Raw genomic sequence first — 20,553 nt, 5'->3', positions numbered from 1 at the left:
ATGAAGCTGTCAGACTGTTGCAGGAGAGAAACAATCACAGCCTTTGTTCTCTTCCTAACAGCCCTGTGGGACTACCTACATCACAAGGACTGCAGTGGTTCAAGAACGTGGCTCACCACCACCTTCTCTCAAGGGCAGTCAGACATGGGCAGTAATTGCTGGCATTCTGACGATACCCTCTTCCCATGAAAGAATGAAAAAGATAACATCCTTTATGTGCAGTCCAATGACAAATTGAAGGGACTTTGTCACAGTTGATGAGATTTTGTTATTCACAAATGAGTCAGAGTTGACAATATTTAAACCTTAGAGGTAAAAACAATGACTGCAGATGCTGGAAACCAGATTCTGGATCAGTGGTGCTGGAAGAGCGCAGCAATTCAGGCAGCACCCGACGAGCAGCAAAATCGACGTTTCGGGCAAAAGCCCTTCATCAGGAATAAAGGCAGAGAGCCTGAAGCATGGAGAGATAAGCTAGGGGAGGGTGGGGGTGGGGAGAGAGTAGCATAGAGTACAATAGGTGAGTGGGGAAGGGGATGAAGGCGATAGGTCAGGGAGGAGAGGGTGGAGTGGATAGGTGGAAAAGGAGCTAGGCAGGTCGGACAAATCCGGACAGGTCAAGGGGACAGTCCCCCACCTCATCCTAGTTTCAAACTTCCAGTCCCCTTGACTTGCCCTGACTTGTCCGACCTGCCTAGCTCCTTTTCCAACTATCCACTCCACCCTCTCCTCCCTGACCTATCACCTTCATCTCCTTCCCCACTCACCTATTGTACTCTATGCTACTCTCTCCCCACCCCCACCCTCCTCTAGCTTATCTCTCCACGCTTCAGGCTCTCTGCCTTTATTCCTGATGAAGGGCTTTTGCCCGAAACGTCGATTTTGATGCTCGTCGGATGCTGCCTGAATTGCTGTGCTCTTCCAGCACCACTGATCCAAAATATTTAAACCTTTGTGAAGTCCTATCCCTTCACACTTTACAAAACATTGTTCGCCAGTCACTGAATCTAACCATCTTCCCTTGACATTCAATGACATTACCATTGTGTCATTCCCCACGATGACATCTTGGGGATTACCACTGACCAGAAATCTAACTGGACCAGTGAAAACAAGAGCAGGTTAGAGGCTGGGAGTTTGACAGCTCGAAAATCATCTCCTAACTCTCCCAAGTCTAGTCACTATGTACTTGTCTTGTTTCTCTTTAATGTATCCGTACTGTCGCACACTTCCTGTGGTCCTGAGTTCTACGTTCTCGCAACTTCCTCGGTAAAGATGTTTCCTGTAAATTCTCTGTGAAATACAGGATGATTATTGTATATCGATGGTGTTTGGTTCTTTTTCTGCAGTTGGAAACCTGTTTTGATATACACTCATTATAATCTATTAAATTTGTAATGGACTCTAAATCATCACCACTCAGCCACCTTTTGATCTGGCTGTGACACTGTCTCTGTCCCTCCCTCCCCCTCTCTCTCTCTCCTCTCTCTCTTTCTGGTTGTGTGTGTCTTTTTCTCTTTTTTTCTCATTGTGGCTCTCTCGCCCATTCTCATGCCACCTGCCTCTCTGTCCCGCTGTCCAACACCACCTCAGCCCCTGGGGGGCTTGCAACGTAACATCATACATGAACTCGTCAATTTGCAATTTTATCTCTCTTCCATTTTGTATGTGATTTAATTTGGAACAATGTTTAGGATTAACTTTTTGTTGTTAAGGCCTCCTGTCTATTAGAGAAGAGGTCTTGATTTAGAGTCATTAAGATGTGCAGCATTGAAGCAGATCCTTTGGTCCAACTCATCAATGCTGACCAGATATCCTAAACTAATCTAGTCCCAATTATCGGCACTTCACCATATCTCTGTAAACTCTTCCAATTCATATACCCATCCAGATGCTTTTTAAATGTTGTAATTCTACCTCTATCATTTCCTCTGGCAGCTCATTCCATACACGTACCACCCTCTGTGTGAAAAGGTTGCCCCTTAGGTCCCTTTTAAATTTTTCCCCTCTCACCTGAAACCTATGCCCCCTCGTTCTGGACTTCCCCACCCCAGGGAAAAGACTTTGTCTATTTATCCCATCCATGCCCCTCATGATTTTATAAATCTCTATAAGGTCACCCCTCAGCCTCCAACGCAGATATTGAGAGTTAAAGGAAGGACCAAATAGAGAGGTTGTGTGGTTTAGAGTAGGAATTGGAGTAGACTGTAGCAATTGAGCAGCTGTCTGAAGCTACGACTATGCTGTAATATTCGTGATTCCACATGAAAACAGTGGTGTTATTTGAACTATGGATGAATCCCACCTGAAAGGAGGTGCTTGCATTCGTAGTGTTCAAGGATATACAATGACAGCTTACCAAAATAAAATCCTTTTTATTTCCTTAGATGAAGAAAGCAAGGCCTACTGATCCTATAGTAAAAATATTATTGCTTGCTGCACAGCGTGTTCTGTTTGAAAATTCCTTTTCGGATTCTGTTTAAAAGGCAACATGACAACCTTTAATATTAATCTGAGCCTGCCATCATTCATGCGATACTGCACAAGCCAGAGATGTCTTGGTGACCCAGATGTTCTATTTCTGGATAATGGGAGTGACCAGTTCAACACAGATCATCATATCGAGCAGTCAATCCTCTTGACGTCCATTTATTCCAGACTAAAATATTTGAAACCATGTCATCCTGAAATTTCCCAAATCGTTTTGGTTAACCCTTTGCTATTCAGGCAAGACTGATTAAATTTCTATTCTCGGTCACTATAGGGTTTTTTAAAAATAATGATGATGGCAGAAATCATCTGCTACTCCTTCGACAGCTCCTTCCAAACCCATATCCTCTACGATCTGGGATATGGGCAGCTTGTACATAGGAATATCAGGGTCCCCTCCAAGACACAAACATCATCCTGACTTGGAACTATGTCGGCTTATTCTCTACTGTTGCTGTATCAAAACCCTACAAGTTCCCCCCTCACAGCATTGTGGGTGTCCCACACCCTGTGGACTGCAGTAGTTCACAAAGACAGCTAGCTAGCACCTTCTAAGGGTAATTAGGGAAGGCAGTAAATGCTGGCCCTGCCAGTGACATCCACAATCCATTAATGAATTTTAAAAAAGCACCATGGGGATACTTCTGTCATCACTATTAGATATATTGGAAACGCAGTTCCTACCATCACTCTGCTGAATGATCCGATATTTCTTGGGTAATTGGAGTGTATGTCAGAAGCTTTGGAAAAGGTGATTTCACCAAGCCTTCTCCGCAATATTCCAGAAGCTCTAACAAGATATCTGGCAGTACGCAGGAAAGCATCCACAGTTCATGGGTTTCCTTTTCGACCTTTCTTCTCCCAGATCTTGCACCAACATACATTTAGCTAATTTCTGCCAGCCTGAATTTTTTGTCTGCACAGACCTGAACAGTTAATGTGCCGGTCACAGCTCTGTATTGATTTGCAACTGAATTATACCAATGAGTCATCAACACAATGCTTCACTCATCAACACAATGCTTTGGTGCATCCATTAAATTCATAGTCATAGATACGTACACCACAGAAACAGCCACTTCAGTCCAACCCATACGTGCCAAATAGATATTCTACATTAATCTAGTCTAATTTGCCAGCACTTGGCCCATATCCCTCTAAACCCTTCCTATTCATATAACCATCCAGATTCCTTTTAAATGTTGTAATTTTACCAGCCTCCACAACTTCCTCTGGCAGCTCATTCCATATACACACTACCCTCTGCATGAAAACGTTGCCTCTTCGGTCCCTTTTAAATCTTTCCGCTATCACCTTAAACCTATGCCGTCTATGTTTGGACTCTCCTACCCTGGAAAAAGACCTTGACATTTCACCCAACACATGCCTCTCATGATTTTGGAAATTTCTGTAAGGTCACCCCATATCCTCTGATGTTCCAGGAAAACAGCCCCAACCTATTTAATTCCCATAGTGTTAGGTGCATTAGTCAGAGGGAAATGGGTCTGGGTGGGTTACTCTTCGGAGAGTCGGTGTGAACTGGTTGGGCCAAAGGGCCTGTTTCCACACAGGGAATCTAATCTATTTCGACTCTCCTTATAGCTCAAACCCTGCAACCCTGGCAACATCCTTGTAAATCTTTTCTGAACCTTTTCAAGTTTCTCAACATCTTTTCTATAGCTGCGAGACTAGAGTTAAATGTGGTATTCCAAATGTCCTGTATAGCTGCAACATGATCTCCCAACTCCTATATTCAATACTCTGACCAAAAAAGGAAAGCATACCAAATGCCTTCTTCCCTAACCTGTCTACCTGCCACTCGACTTTCAAGGAACTATGAACTTGCACTCGAAGGTCTCTTTGTTCAGCAACACTCTCCAAGACCTTACCATTAAGTGTATTAGTCCTGCTCTGATTTGCCTTTCCGAAATGCAGCACCTCACATTTATGTAAGTTAAACTCCATCTTTGAGGTGGAAAGGTAGGGTGGACCTATTGGTCTCCTATTGCGAGTTTTATTTTTTTAAATAATCTTTGTAACAACATTGATTTGAACTTAGTTGTAACACTACTCTCTCCCTCCCAAAAACAAGTTCAGGTGGACCTCCATTTACCATTTGATATGGACGACTGAAGGTGTGTTTAACTTGCATAGTGTCTGATCTGGATCATTGAAACAGCACCATCTGTGACTTGGGTCAGCTGGGGATGGTTTTTTTTTTATTTGGCAGGCTTTGATGCTGTGCTTCAACCTCCAGCTGGCAATATCCATCTAAATAGGTGCCTCATCAGTGAGGATTACTTAACTACGCGATAGACAGCTCCTGCTGGCTGATCAGAGTGCTGTTGGCAGTGGCTGTGTGTAATGTCTGTGACCTTAATTGCACTGCTGAAGGAGATCTGCAGCTATGCAGCTCCCACATAACAACATGCACAGTTCCTATCAACATCGCATGTTGCTTTCTTTAAAAGAAGAAAAATAGGTTCTTGTGCATTTATTTATTCAAATCTTTACACACTGCCCTTTTATAGTTCAGCAGTTTCTTCAGTACTCCCATCTCAGCTTTGCCTTACCTTGATCAGTAAATTTAAAATCTAGTCACCCTGGGCTGGCGAGATCCTAAGTCCACTCATTGATTTGTGGAAGGTTGCTGTGACCCCGTTAAAGGGGCAAGAGGTAATATTACCCACAGCAGCCTTTGGGGCTAAGGATATTCCTCTGAACTTGCACTCTGCACTGGATCTAGCAAGAATTCTGTGGGTTTTGGGAGGTCTGCTGAGTGTAAAATCACAGTTGGCTTTGACCTATTCCTATGGCTGATGAGTTGCCACTCAGGCAAGAGGCATTGGGCTTTTGGCTGAGGAGCCAGGATGAAATGGTGCCTTGATGTCAGCAAGGTATGGTACTTTCTCACAGGTTGGAGTGATGGGTATTTGAGGGGATGAGGGAGTGAGTGGGTGAAGCCTCCAATAGCACAGAACGGCCACTGGTGTTTAACACCAGATTTGTGCCCTACTTTGGTAGTGGATTTTCTCCTGCTTTTATTTCCCGCTGGTGCTGCGTCCTGATTTGATTATTGTTGCCTCTTGCTGTCTAATTAAAGCAGATTTATGCTGTCTGCTTCTGCCATTAAGACTTTGAGTAAATGCTCCAGTATCTATGCAGCTGGCAAAAGAAACCAATTTTTATCCCTTTGACCAGTGTCAGATTCTCAACTTACTGCTCACACTCATCCCTGGTCTCTTTTATTTTCCACTGTTGAGTTTTTTTTAAGAGCATCTATTCTCAAAATCATAAATTATTAGTCTTGTATATATTTTACCAGATGATCATATATCAGATCCAGTCCCTGATAAAGGCCTCTTTACAAAACCACGATTGTATTTAATTGAAAGGAGTCTGGGGAAGGTTAGGGTGGGCTGCAGTTTAATGGTGTAATTTCACTTCTTTCCAGAAAATGATTACAAGCTAGGCTTTAGGGAAATTTAGTACCTATACAGCCCGAAACACTCAGTTGCGGTTTGAGTTAACAGCTGCATCAGCCATCCCTAAGGTTGGTAAGGGAAATATTGACTTGGGATCTTCTTTGGCTGTTGGTGAAATGCATTTGCATTTCAAAATTAAAACCCAACCAGTTTACAACCATTTGATTTACCATGTTTCATTTGTGTTGTCGCTCACATAAATCGGACGTTAAAGAGGTGCAAGTGGCATGCCTGGCAGTGACAGTATTAAACTTGGTCCTCATGGTAATGGAAAAACATGCTTTGACTTAACCCTGCGAGGTCCTGAGGGGTCTGGACAGGGTAGATGCGGCAAGCGTGATTTCTCTTGTGGGAGAATTTAGAAGTAGGATTGCTGTTTAAAACTTAGGGATTCCTCGTTAAAATTGAGCTGAGAAGAAATTCTTATTCACTGAGCACCTTTGACTCTTTAAAACGCTCTTCCTTGAAAGGTTATGGAGACCAAGTCTGTGATTATGAGAAGGTAGAGGTGAATGGATTACTATTGAGAAAAGTGGGTGAAAGGTTATTGAGGGTAAGTGGGAATGGGGAGTAATTGGATCAGCCATGACAGTACGTGGAGCAGGCTTGAGGGGCCAAGTGGCCTGCTTCTGCTTCTACTTCAAATATTTGTATTGTAAAGGATTTTACAGCCAATAAAATTCTTCTTGGAATAGTCAATGATATAATGTAGGAAATGGGGCAACCAATTTATGTCAAACAAGTCCCATCTTAAATAACAATTATGATAATGAGCAGGTATTTCTTTTTAATGCTGTCAGTTGAGGGATAGCTATTGGCTGGCACTATGGGGAGAACTGCTCTGTCTTTCTTTGGCAGAGTAACATGGGATTACCTTGGGATCTGTTAAGTTCACCTATGAGGACACAGAAGGTAGCCTCTGTTCAACATACCATCCAAAAGATGGCTGTTCTGACAGTGGAGCATTCCCTCAGTACTGCACTGCAATGCCATCTGAGATTTTGCACTCAAGTCTCTGGAATGGGACTGAAACCCAAAGTTTCTGATACAAAGGGAAAGGTGGTGTCTACTAATGCACAGCTGACATAATCCCCTACTTGCTTATGATGTAGGGTGATATGGGAAAGGTACCAGTATCTCTCCAGCTGTGTCTTGACCAGAGTCAACACCATAAGTGAGTAAAAAGAATTGGGTAGTGGGGTCAGGATTGAATCCAAAGAATTAACACAGATGATCTGAGTGGATCAGTCTGGTGTGGCTGCTTGTAACTAAGGACAGCAGTAGTGAAGATGGAAACGTTTTTATTGGACTGAATTTTCATAACTTGTCAGGGTTTGATGTGATAATTAGAATTTATATTTCTAAATTAAGAAGAAAGGAATTTTGTTGCAACCTTTCCTCTTTCCAAGGTCAGGATGTGTTGTAGACAAGGCTATTCTCCTGGGACTGATGTAATGTGTGTATTTGGTTGATTTGTAGGTGACGGGGAATTTGTATCTACTGACACAATTTGTCTGGACTGATGAATAGCCAGGAAGTAAAGAAGTTGGAGAGAATTTCAAAGGGGTCTTCCTTGGTTCTTACAGATATAACAATTACATGATACTTTCAGCAAGGAAACAGTGAAAGTGTTTTGTACCATGAAGTGTAACCAGCCCTGTGACCAAGTTTGGGGACTAGTTAGATGAAGGTACAGTCACATGACCATTGGATAAAGGAGCAGAATTAGGCCGTTTGGCCCATTGCATCTATTGTACCATTCGATCATGGCTGATACTGTAAATGATGCAATAAATGACCAAGTAATTTGTTTCATGGTGTAGATGAGGGAGAATCTTGATGCGCATCTGACAGTAACCCCTTGTTTCCTTGCTGAAAGTATCATGTAATTGTTATATCCATAAGAACCAAGCAATGACCACCTTCAACTATAAATAAACTTAAGCATTGCCCCTTCATATTCAATGACATTACTGTCACTGAATCCCTACTATCAACATCTATGGGGTTACCATTGTCCAGACGCTGATGAGTGAGTAGCTCATCTCCATGCTACATATCATCCTGGTTTTGAACTATATTGCTGTTCCTTCACTGTTGCTGGGTCAGAACTGCTTCTCTAATGGAATTGTACATGTACCTACCTCCCCGTAGATTTTCAGTGGTTCAAGAAAGCAGCTCACCACCAACTGTTCAAGGGCAATTAGGAATGTGGAATAAAAGCTGGCATAGCCAGCAATCCCTACATCAAATAAATTCTTAAAATTCAACTTGAGCTGCTGGACCCCAGACTAAGAACCTCTTGTCAAAGATGTGACCTTTGGTAGCTCTCTGTCAATGCAGTGTTGAACAGCGTTCAAAGTAACTTGTTGCATACAAGGCACTTCACCTTGTTTCTGAGACAATGAGCTGCTGTGTGACCACCTTTACCTGAAAATTGAAATGTGATAACTGCATGGGCAGTGGTGTTTAATGAGACTATCTTCACTGTATAAAGCATGAATGGATATTAACTATGATACTTCTATTAATCTATGACGATTAAGGGGATGGATGAAGGATTCAGTTTTTTTCTTGGTATTGTTAATTGTTTTAGATTCACTGGCGGTTTCTTTCACACATTGCAGCAAAAAAAATGTGGGTTGGGTTATTTATTGCAGGACAAGTTGCAAATTTGTCCAGTTTAGAATATGCACTTTTGCTGGAAAATAAATGTCGTTGATTTGTGTCCCTGGGTGAATTGATTATTCTGGGGTTGGTTGGGTGCTGGATTGAGATGATGTTTTTCATTTTCTCTCCCTCTGGGTGTGTGTCTGGTTTCTGCCTGGCCGTTCCTCATTGAGGTCAGTAACTCTGTATGAGGGAATTCAGTGCAACCGCCTTGTGGTGAATTGCATCACATTTGAGTCCCAGTGCGTGCTGCATTTAATCCCGTGCACACTCTTTGCCTCTTCTCTCTGTTCTTACTTAAAAGCTCATTGTGTTATTTTACTCAGTTCCCACATCTAAGGAGCAGGAAGATTCCATCTGCCCGTAACTGCATGCATCTCCTCCTGCGGGCATTGTTGCTACTGAAACATTTAGCTAATTTGTGGTTTGTGACTAAGCAGTCTTAATTTAAACCAACTCCTGGATCAAACATCTGTGTAAGCTGTAAAACAAGGGGAGGAACTAAACCTCATTATGACTGGGACTGCAACTACCCCATGCACATTCTCCCTTTGGTTGGGGTAGGGTCTGTTAATTGGGGAAAGCCAAGTAAAATTTTATAATTCCTTCTCATTGAATTCGTTCATCCTGTCCATCTCTCTTATGGTGGACTCATGGTGCTGGCATTGAAATGTAACCTCCTGACTCCCCAAAGTTTGTCCACAAAACTCTTCACTGCTTGGATGAGTGTGGTTGCAACAATAATCAAGAAGCTCGACACCATTGAAGACAGAAGCAGCTGTCTGATTGGCACCCGATCCACCACCTTTAGCATTAAACCATTGCACCCCTGAGGTATAGTGGCAGTTGTGTGTACAATCTGCAAGACATACTAAAGCAACTCATCAAGGCTTATCCAACACTACGTTCCAAACCTGCAATTTGTAACACTTGGTAGGACAAGGGCAGCAGATGCATGGGGACACCACCACTTGCAAGTTCTTCTCCAAGCCATTCACAATCCTGACTTGGAATGATATCGCTGTTCTTTCAATATTGCTGGGTCAAAATCCTGGAACTCCCTCCCTAATGGTATTGTGGGTGTTTTTACACCAAATGGACTGTCGTGGTCCAAGAAGGCACAGTGGCTCATTAGTTAGCACTGCTGCTTCATAGTGCCAGGGACCCAGGTTCGATTCCGCCCTCGGGCTAAAATCTGTATGGAGCTTGTGCATTCTCTGTATGGGTTTTCTCCGGGTGCTCTGGTTTCCTCCCACAATCCAAAGATGTGCAGGTTAGGTGAATTGGCCATGATAAATTGTTCATAGTGTTCAGGAATGTGCAGACTAGGTGCATTAGACAGGGGTAAATGTAATGTAATAAGGTAGGGGAGTAGGTCTGGGTGGGTTACTCTTTGGAGGGTCGGTGTAATGGCCTAATGGCTTGTTTCCATACTGTAGGGATTCTATGATTCCAGGACAGCTCAGCAGCACTTTCTCAAGGGTAATTAGGGATGGGGAACAGATGCTGGTCTAGCCAGCACCTTTTTCGCATCTGGTTAACACATGCATTTTTAAAAGTAGGATCAGGAGAAGACTGTACAGCTTCTTGAAAGCTCTATCATTGTCTCGGAACATGGCTGATATTCCACCTTGATATCACTATCTTGTACCATCACCACATCCTTTAAAGCCCTTCGTATCTTAAAATCTGAGTGTCAGTCACAAATATATTCGCTGACTGAGTTTCTAAAATCCTCTAGGACAATGAGGTCCAAAGATGCAGAACCCTCTGGATGAACAAATTTCTCCTTATGTCACTTCTAAATAGCTGCCATCCCTCCGCCCAAAAAAAACATGTGTTTGTTCTTGGCTCTCAGGCTAGGGGAAACAGTCTCTCAGTGCTTACTCTGCTAAGCTCTGTCAGAATTTTACACATTTCAATCAGATTACCTTACGTTTTTCTAAACAGCAGGGGCATGGTCAGTACTCCAGGACATTGTAGATGATTGATTTACCAGCCTGGCTCACTTATAGAACAGCAGACTCGTCATAATGGATTTGGACTCTTCCCACTTTGCAGGTCTAAACAGGTTTGGCTGTCTTAGCTGGCCAGGCACTCTGGATCTCAGTGCTGTTAAGTTTAAGTTTAAGTGCATGTTTAAGTTGATAGGTTAGATGATTTTTCCTGGTTTTGCCTGGACCCACCCACATTTCTCAACAGCTCCCTGCCCTGTCTAGCCGGGATGGGACAAGTTGAAGGTTCAAGAGAAAGGATTGAAAAACTCATGCAGCTTTGTGCTTGTACCATCAAATTACAAATATTTCTCAGTCTGTGGATTGCTGCTGCTTTCGCCACCCATTTCAGTTAGGTCCTTTTTACCCCAGTTAGTTCCCATCTGCATAAGTTTCTGGAAAACTGACTCTTGTCCCCAGTTCCACAAAGAATGAGCACCTGCATTTGTATAGCATCTCTGCACTCAAATGTTTCCAAACCTTATAAGGATGAGAAAAAGTAAGCAGCAAGGTAGAGGCGAATTAGGAAGACTGGGTGAATAAATCAGTGAGGAGGTTTTGAGTAAGGTCTTGATGGAGAAATTGAAGTTTGTGGATTTCCACTTATTTTGAGAATGTTGTGGGCTGTGGTCCAGGTTTTATGAGCAGTCCCGTCCTCTATATATTTAAGACCCCTGGGGTTTGCAAAGCTGCCAATTTGCATCAATCTATTTGGAGCTGTTCCAGTTGCATTACTATAGAACAGTTTAATCTGCTTTTGTGAATGTCAGACAGGAACATCTCCTTCTTAGGAACAGGTCTGAGCTGTTGAGCAAGCTTGCTTACTTACATAATCGAGTTTTTTTTAGACTCTCATTTTATTGGCTGCAGCATTACAGAGTTGTTGACCACTTGGTGACGTTAACTGCTAGTTAATGTCTCACTGTTGCTTCCAAAATGAACTGCTGATGGTGGAGATGGGAGGTTTTTTTTATTGCAGTCTTTTCATTATTAAGCTGTGCAGTTGATTTTCAGCAATATTGGAACAAATATCAGAATTAGAGCATTACATTAATCTCTCACCTTGCCTTTCACAGCAGTCAGAGCAATCAGCAGGCCTCCAACCTCAGCACAACAATTCGAGCCTTAATCTCAAAGTCTAACCTTTATCCCATTCTGTTCCTTATCTCTCCCCCCCCCCCCCCCCCCGACACACACACACACACACATACATTCTGACTTCTAGCCTAGAATGCAACAACCCCGCATCCTTTACTTAGCCATTGCTAGCTGTGCCTTCAGCCCACGAGGCTGATTACTCTGGAATTCCCTCAGAAAGCCTCTGCTTCTCGTTTCTTCTCCTTTTGTCACTGGTTAAAGAGTTGGATTTTAAACAATCTTTTGGTCTTTAATCCTCAGCCATGGTTTAGTTGGTCTGCTCTTCTATTAGTGAGCAAAGCTGGTAAATCAATCATCTGCAATGTCCTGGAGTACTGACTGTCCTTGCTGTCTAGAAGAGCATCAGTTAATCTGATTGAAATATATAAAATTCTGAGAGTGCTTAACAGAGAAAGCACTGAGAGACTGTTTTCCCCTGGCCTACATGCCAGGAACAAATACAGCCATGGTTCAGTTGTTACTTTGCATCACGTGGTTTCTGAGTTCATGTCCAGGGCCTGAGCACAATAATCAAGGCTGGCACTTCAGTGCAGTGCTGAGAGAATGCTGCATTGTCTGAGGTACCCCGTTGCACAAGAGTTGTTAACCTGAAGCCTTGGTTGTGATCATAGGTGCACTTGGAACACTATCTTGAAGGGGAGTTCCCCTTGTATTGGAAACTATACGTATCCCTCAAGCAACTCGATAAAAACAGATTATCTGGTGACCCACGTTGCTTTTGTGATGAAATTAGATGCTACATATTATACATTACAATAATGTGGAGAAAACTTGAAAAATATAATGTTGGCAGTAAGGAATTTTGTGACATCCTGATCTTGTGCACTTTATTCTTTATTAATTGCAAGCCTTTATTTTGTGAAACGCCTTGAGACTTTACAGCACACTACAGGCCCTTCAAAGGGAGGGACTTTGGCTACTGAGGTAGAGAAACAACTGTCAGGCTGTTAAGGAACAGAAAAAGTCATATTGGACTTGAAACATTAATTCTGTTTCTCCACAGTTGCTGCCAGAATGGCTGACTTTCTCCAGCACTTTCTGCTCTTATTTCGTATTTTCAGCATCTGCAATATTTTGCAGTTGCCTGAAGTTCCTTATTACTGGAACAATTCCAGTAATTTTTTTAAATAGTCCATTATGGGATGTGGACATCGCTGGTTGGGTCAGCATTTACTGCCCATCCCTGACTGCTCAGAAGACAGTAAAGAGTCAACCAGATTGCTGTGGGTCTGGTGTCACATGTAGGCCAGGCCAGGTAAGGATGGCAGATTTCCTCCCCTGAAGGGAACCAGATGGGTTTTTATATGATGAGATTTTTCATGCCAGATTTTTTGAATGGTGGGATTTAAAACCATGCCCCCAAAACATTAGCCTATGGTTCTGGATTTGTAGTCCTATCCAGTGAAATTGATCCTGCGCCACCACCACTCCCCAGAAAATTCTCTATATTATGCTCTCCAAGGCCTTGATGTTTTTTCTAAAGTGCAATGCCCTGAATTGAAGACAATACTCTCGGGCTATCTAGTTTTAGAAAGATTTAGCATTGCTTCCTTGTTTAGTACTCTGTTAATCAAGGCAAAGATATTACATGTGTTTTTAACAATCTTCTTAATTTGTTCTGCTATGTTCATAGACATACTATGCACATCTCTGGGCTTCTCTGTTCACCTACTCCCTTTAAAATTGTACCATTTAGTTCACTTTGCTTTTCCTCCTGCGTCCTACTAGAATGACTCACTTCACACATTTCTGCATTAAATTTTATCTTCCATATGTCTGCCCGTTTCACCAGTCTGCTTGTGCCCTCCTAAAGTCTGTTACCATTCTTGTTTACTGCAGTTCCAAGTTTGGTATCATTGGCAAACTTTGTAATCATGTCCCTATAGTCCCAAGTCCAGGTCATTAAAATACAGGTCTCCCAAAAGAGAAGTGGTTGTGATACTAATCTCCGTGACACTACTGTACAGGACTGCTTCCCACTTATTTGAGAAACAGCCATTCATTGGTGCTCTCAGCTTTCTCTCCTTTAGTGAATTGTGTATCCATTCTCCTGACACCCCAATCATCTCATGGGCTTTGAAATAATGTGGTATCTTGTCTAAATGCCTTTTGCAAGTCCAAGTACACAATACATCAGTTGCTCTACTCTCATAAACCTTTTGTGTTACTTCAACAAAGAGCTTGATCGAAATTGATTTTTTTAAAAAGTGTTGCCAGTCGATGTTGTGACTAATAATTAAAAGATAAAAAGGTTACCTGTATCTTTATGCCTCAGAATTTATTTTCTTGGTTGAAGTAGATGTGAAGCATTCACAAATCAATGCCAAACAGCTATTTTACTGGTCTATTCAAAGTGGCACTTGATCCCATTTGTGACTGAAGAGGATAGTGGAGCACATCTTTGGCACTGTGGGTTTGCCTGATGTGCTTATGGACACCACTGGGTGGCGTATTTCCCTGCTGTCTTCCTTATTGAGTTTTGGAGGTGTATAGCCTTTCTTAAAGTTGGCGAGCATATATTTGTTTATTCCAGCCTACCCCTTTTGTTGTAATTTTGAGTTGTTAAGAATGGTGTATGGTCAACAAAATGAGTTTTCATGTGTTTGCAACTGGGGAGGCCATTTGTCCCATCTAGCTGATCCTAACAAACAATCCTAGCCACCCACTTATAGTCACAGAGCATGAAACAGACCCTTCGGCCCAATCAGTCCATGCTGACCATGTTCCTGAACCAAACTAGGCCCACCAGCCTGTGGTTGGCACATATCCCTCCAAACCTTTCCCATTCATGAAATTATCCAAAATGTTTTTTAAATGTTATAACTGTACATTAATCCCCCATTTCCTCTAGCAGTTCATTCCATACATAAACCACTACGTGTAAAAAGAAAAGTTGTCCTCATGCCTGTTTTAACTCGCACCTACACTTTGCATCCGATAAAACTGCACACTCTTTACAACACAGCAGACCATTTGGCTCCAGCCATCCATTCTGGTGGTTCTGAGGAGGGCCTAAAACGTTAACTTTGATCTCTCTTCACAGATGCTGCCAGACCTGCTGAACTTTTCCCTCAACTTCTGTTTTCGTTCTGACGTTATGCTCCACACGAACCTCATGCATCTTCTTTTTCATCACTGCCTATCAGTAGAATCTCAGATCACTTTCTCCTATGTCTTCACATCAACTTATGGCTGTGAGGACAATTCCAAATGTTTTTGATCTGTCCTGGCCCACAGCAAGCTGTTCCACAGTTGTGCTCTTTGTGAAGAGACCCAGTGCTGAAGATGCCTGTTACCAGTTTGTTTCCATGTTTATTCCTTATGTTGTGTGTTTGAAATTAGCTTCTAGGATTAAACCTTATGAGACTGCTCAATATTTTACATATTTCTTTCAGGACACTCTCTCCCTTTTAATTCTTGTAAGTTTGGGTTTTTCTAGCTTATTAAAGGGTGCACTTATATAAACACTTTTTTTTAACATGTTGGGATATTCCAAAGTGTTTGAATGCTCAGTTGGGTACTTGTGAAATGTAGCCAGTGTTTTAATGTAAGAAACAAAATGAGCACCTGCAAACAGCAAAGTAATCAAAAGATTTTTGTAAATTGATGATTGAGAGATAATTATTGGTAATATGAAAATAGGGACATGTTGCTTTCTGTTTTGCACTGATCAGGACAAATGTAAAAATACAAAAATTCAAACCATCACAGCAACATAGTTTAGAGGAGGTTTACCCAGAATGAGCATTACTTCTTAATATAAGAATAGGTTTTATAGGTTGGGCTTGTTTTGACTTTTAGAATTTAGAAGAATAAGAAAGGACTTCATTAAAGTACATAAGATCCTGAATGGTTTAACAAGTTGAAAGGGGTGAGCTCAGAATTGGGGGGTGATCTTTTCGAACAGAGGTGAGGAAAAGGGATTATCTTGGAGAGTTTTGAAACTTTGCCTTAAAAATTGGTGAAGGCAGGGCCATTGAAAATCTTTAAGGTGGAGATTTTTGTTGGACGAGAGAATGAAAGGTTATTAGGTGCATGTGGGAATGTAGGCATTCGAGACAGGAATAGATCAGCCATGATCTTATCAAATGGCAGAACAGGTTCAAGGAACCTAATGGGCTAATTCATACGTTTGTATGTCCAGAATAAAGAATGCTGATCGATTGGCCAAGGTGTTGCTAATAAATCTAAATCTCTCTTTCTGAAGTATAAATTGTAGTGATAATTTTAATTTTAGCATTCTTATGTTCGTCCTGATGAGTGCAAAATTTTTTTAAAAAAGCATTGGCAACATGTCAGCCCCCCCCATGTCCTGTATTATCAAGCAATGTTGATAAATATTGGCCATGGCACTCAGAACATGGCTGGGGACTAGGTTTAATGTCTCAGGGCAATCCTGATTCCCAGTGTGGTATGCAATGCTGTGCCTTAGTAATTGGGTTTGAACCGGCAATCTTCTGACATGGAAACTGAGACTACCACTTAGATTCAGCTCTTGTAGAACCAGACCTTTCCTTTATGACCAGATCTGACTGCGATGCTTAAGATGCACTCTGACCAGACATTGTAGAGCGGGAATGTTGGCTTCAAACTTTAGCAGGTCCTATTAACCATTTTTTAAAAATCTTTACTCTTTTCATTGCCAGTCTCCTCTGTGTACCTTGCACCGGATTGTGTCCAAAAATTTGCCCGGTGAATGTAAAGACCATCGAATCGGTGACAGCTGCTCAGGAGCTGCGAGGTTGCACCATCATCAAAGGCAGCTTGGTCATCAACATCCGTGGAGGAAGTAAGTACCAGAAGACATGTTGCTGCCTCAGAATGTTGTTATTTTACTTGTCTCCGTGTATCCCAACGTGAGAGAGTCTACAGCTGGTTTCGGAAGGAAACCTTTCTGTTCTGCATTTATTAGACAGCAGTTGGAGAGTGTGCGCGCAGGATGCAAGGAACCGAGTTGATGGATAATGTACCTCAACAGGAAAACAAAAATGCAAGAAGCAAGTGTTTTTCTTTAATTTGTGCTTCAAATTAAAAGCAGTAATTATTTTGACCAGTAAACATTAAGTACTGTGGATGATGAAATTTAAATAAAAGCAGAAAGTGATTGAGACACTCAGCAGGTCTGGCACCATCTATAGAGAGAAAAGCAGAGTTAACATTTGTAGAAAGGACTCATACTGAACTCAAAACGTTAACTTTGTTTCTTTCCACAGAAACTGCCAAAGCTGCTAGATAACCATGACTCTGTGATTTGCTAACACACTGGTGGTTTCTGTGTTTTGAAGCTTTTCCCTGTTATATAGTCATACAGCACAGAAATGGACCCTTCGGATCAACTCATCCATGCCAACCAGCCATCTCAATCTAATCTAGTCCCATTTGCCAGCATTTGACCTATTTCCTGCTTAAACACTTCTTATTCATGCACCCATCCAGATGCCTTTTATGATGCCTAGATTCACGCCTGTGATCTATGGCAATATTATTTCTTTTGCAGCTCTTCAATAGATGGTCACACAATACTGTTGTGTTTGTTGGAGAAGCTCACACTTGCTTTATGTTCTTAGCAGCTTCGTTTTTAATTAGCTCATTTTTCTAATCAACCTGTTCAGAGATGAGATTGCACCTCTGGGGCAGATGGCTCTTGAACCCAATCTTCCCCATCCAAAGGTTGGGACACTACCACTGTTTCGCAAGAGAGGCCCCTCCTAGCAGCTTCTTCAGTGATGCCATCAAATTAAGGCAGCTGTTAGTGATAGCAGCAGGACTAGTTCTTTAGCTCCTTGAGCCATGGAGACAGAGAACATGGGTTGATCCATTTACCTGCCTGAGCTCCACGTCCCTCGATATGCACATCTCACAAATGATCTGTCAGTTCCAGTCAGCCTTGAAGGCTTCTTTTGGGGATGAGGGTCATGTGGGGATTCTAACTTATGAGTTTATTGGGAACAGAACTGACTAGATTGCTCTATCATGAGCTGGCATGAGCTCATTGGGCCAACTGCTCTGCAACTGTGCCATAATGACTCTGTGACTGCAGGAAGGAAAAGCAACAGATACATTGGCACAAAGCAAGCTGTCTGTGGAGGCAGTCTGGTAGGCACAGAAGTTAGGTCAGCCAAATAAGAGAGAATTTAAGGATTAAAAAGGTTAAGCACAACACAACTTTAAGTAGAAGATACCTTAAGATATTTAAAGGATAATTAAGTCTTTAAATGCTAATTAAAATGGTTAGAGGATAATTTGGGTATCTTAAAGGGTATATTAAGGTTTTGAGAAATTTGTAATGACATTAAATAATGCACGAAGGGAGACAAGTTAAAATGAGAGTGAAAGTCTGTGTTAAATGGAATCTGATGTTGGTACTTGGTTCTGCTGATATAGTTATTGACTGCCAGATTTTTTTAAAATAAAATTCCTTTGTATGACAAGTTGATGACTGCCACATGTTACTGATATCATCCTTTCACAACCTTCACTAGCCTTTATATGCCAACTATTTTGGTGACAGAGACAAAAAAAAAATTGCAGATGCTAGAATCCAAAATAGACAGGCAGGAGGCTGGAAGAACACAGTAGGCCAGGCAGCATCAGGAGGTGGAGAAGTCGATGTTTCGAGTGTAACCCTTCTTCAGGGTGGGTGTGGAGGGAGTTGCAGATAAAGGGGGTGGTGGAGGCAGGGTGGTGAAGTGGGGATAGGTGAAAACAGGGGAAAGCGAGGACTGCTGATGCTGGAGATCAGAGCTGTGGGTGTGCAGCTGGTAAAGCACAGCAGGTCAGACAGTATCCGAGGAGCAGGAGAAATGATGTTTCGGGCAAAAGCCTGATGAAGGGCTTATGCCGAAATGTCAATTCTCTTGCTCCTCGGATGCAGACTGACATGCTCTACTTTTCCAGCACCACACTCATAGGTGAAAACAGATAGAGGGTATGACCTGGTTGGTCAATGGGAGGAATGAATCCAGTAAGTGACTGGGAGGAGTGGAAGGGAGGGACAGGGAGGTCTGGTCGGCCCCTGCGGGCCTGGCTGTGATGCTCGGTGAACCATTCTCGTAAGTTTGCGTTCGACCTCTCCGATGTAGAGAAGGCCACATCGGGAGCACTGATGCAGTAAACTGAGTTGGAAGAGAGGCAGGTGAGCCTCTGTCTCACCTGGAAGGACTGTTTGGGGTCCTGGATGGAGGTGAGGGGGGTTGTGTACTGGTAGGTTTTGCATCTTTTCTGGTTGCAGGAGAAGGTATTCAGCGGGGGTAGGGTGTGACCGTGGTGCAAACCAAGGATTGTCGAAGGGAACTGTCCTTGCAGAAGCACCACAAATTTGAGGAACAACACCTCATCATCTGCCTGAGCAGCCCGGAGGACTCAACATTGAATTCTCCAATTTCAAATAACCTCCCTTCCCAGCCCCTCCCTGTCCCTTCCACTCCTCCCAGCCACCAACCGGATTCATTCTTCCCACTGACCAATCAGGTCGTCCCTCTATCTATCATCACCAATCCCCACCTCAACCCCCTGCCTCCGCTACCCCCTTTATCTGCAGCTTCCTCCACACCCACCCCCAGTCATGAAGAAACGTTACACCCAAAACGACGACTTCTCTCTGCCTGGCTTGTAGTGTTCTTCCAGCCTCCTGCCTCTCTATTATCTATTTTGGTGATGTCATTGTGACTACACCACTGTTAAATTGGTCAAATTGGGGAGAGTGATAAAGAGGGGACTCAGTAAAGGATTGAAAGTTTAGATTGATTGTGCAGTTAAACAGACAGATGGGAGATTAAAAGTAAGTTTTTAAAAAATGTTGCAAATTTATTGGAACAAAGGAGCACCTTCGAAGTGTTACTGAATAATAAGCAGGACTTCAGTAATCCAGGAGAATGGGTAAATCAGTGCTTTCGGTTATTTAGATTCCAAGTCAGTTAGTGAAGCATAAAACCAGAAACTACTATCTGACAGTTGGTCTATTCACAGAATCCAGTGCTACATGTGCCAAACCAGTGTCCTAGCAATCTCTGTTTAGAACTTTTGATCAGAACATATTATGACACACCTCTTAGCAGGTGGAATTCAAATCCAGGACAGATGTGCAGGTCAGGTGAATTGGCCATGCTAAATTGCCCATAGTGTTAGGTGCATTAGTCAGAGGGAGATGGGTCTGGGTGGGTTACTCTTCGGAGGGTCGGTGTGGACCTGTTGAGCCGAAGGGCCTGTTTCTACACTGTAGGGAATCTAATCTAATCTAATCTAACTCTGTGCCTCAAGAGCCCTAGCATTCTCTCTTCATACCCTTTCAGATAAACCAGTTAAAATGATTATAGCCCCTGAAAAGGGCCTCTTTATAGATATTTTTACTCATCCTGATGCTATGGCACATATCTGCAGCAGGTGGGACGTGAACCCTGGCCTTCTGGCCTCGAGGTAGGGACACTACCACTGCACCACAAGAACATTCAGTCTCCCTGTATAGGTATTTTTAAACAACCTGTTCAAATATAGGATAGTGAAAGAAAGATAGGATAGTAAAGGTGGTGTTTGGTATGCTTTCCTTTATTGGTCAGAGTATTGAGTACAGGAGTTGGGAGGTCATGTTGCAGCTGTACAGGACATTGGTTAGGCCACTTTTGGAATATTGCATGCAATTCTGATCTTCCTATCAGAAAAATGCTGTGAAACTTGAAAGTATTCAAAAAAGATTTACAAGGATGTTGCCTGGGTTGGAGGATTTGAGCTATAGGCAGAGGTTGAATAGGCTGAGGCTG

General features: G+C 42.5%; 1 protein-coding gene across 2 annotated transcripts in view; it reads left to right on the top strand.

Annotated features, from left to right (window-relative positions):
* The window catches only part of LOC122565433 (insulin receptor-like), a 270,454-nt gene that overhangs the window by 182,962 nt on the left and 66,939 nt on the right, over positions 1-20,553 (top strand). For both annotated transcript variants that reach the window (XM_043721410.2, XM_043721409.2), the window contains exon 4: positions 16,444-16,586. In XM_043721410.2, the coding sequence (XP_043577345.1) occupies positions 16,444-16,586 (143 nt within the window). The remainder of the gene's footprint in view (positions 1-16,443; positions 16,587-20,553) is intronic.

The sequence above is a fragment of the Chiloscyllium plagiosum genome, unplaced genomic scaffold, assembly GCF_037043375.1.
Source record: "Chiloscyllium plagiosum isolate Xiang-an unplaced genomic scaffold, Cpla_swu_hap1 HiC_scaffold_28, whole genome shotgun sequence".
NCBI lineage: Eukaryota > Metazoa > Chordata > Chondrichthyes > Orectolobiformes > Hemiscylliidae > Chiloscyllium > Chiloscyllium plagiosum.
The sequence above is the reverse complement of the archived record's forward strand: the minus strand, read 5'-3'. Positions and strand labels throughout refer to the sequence as shown.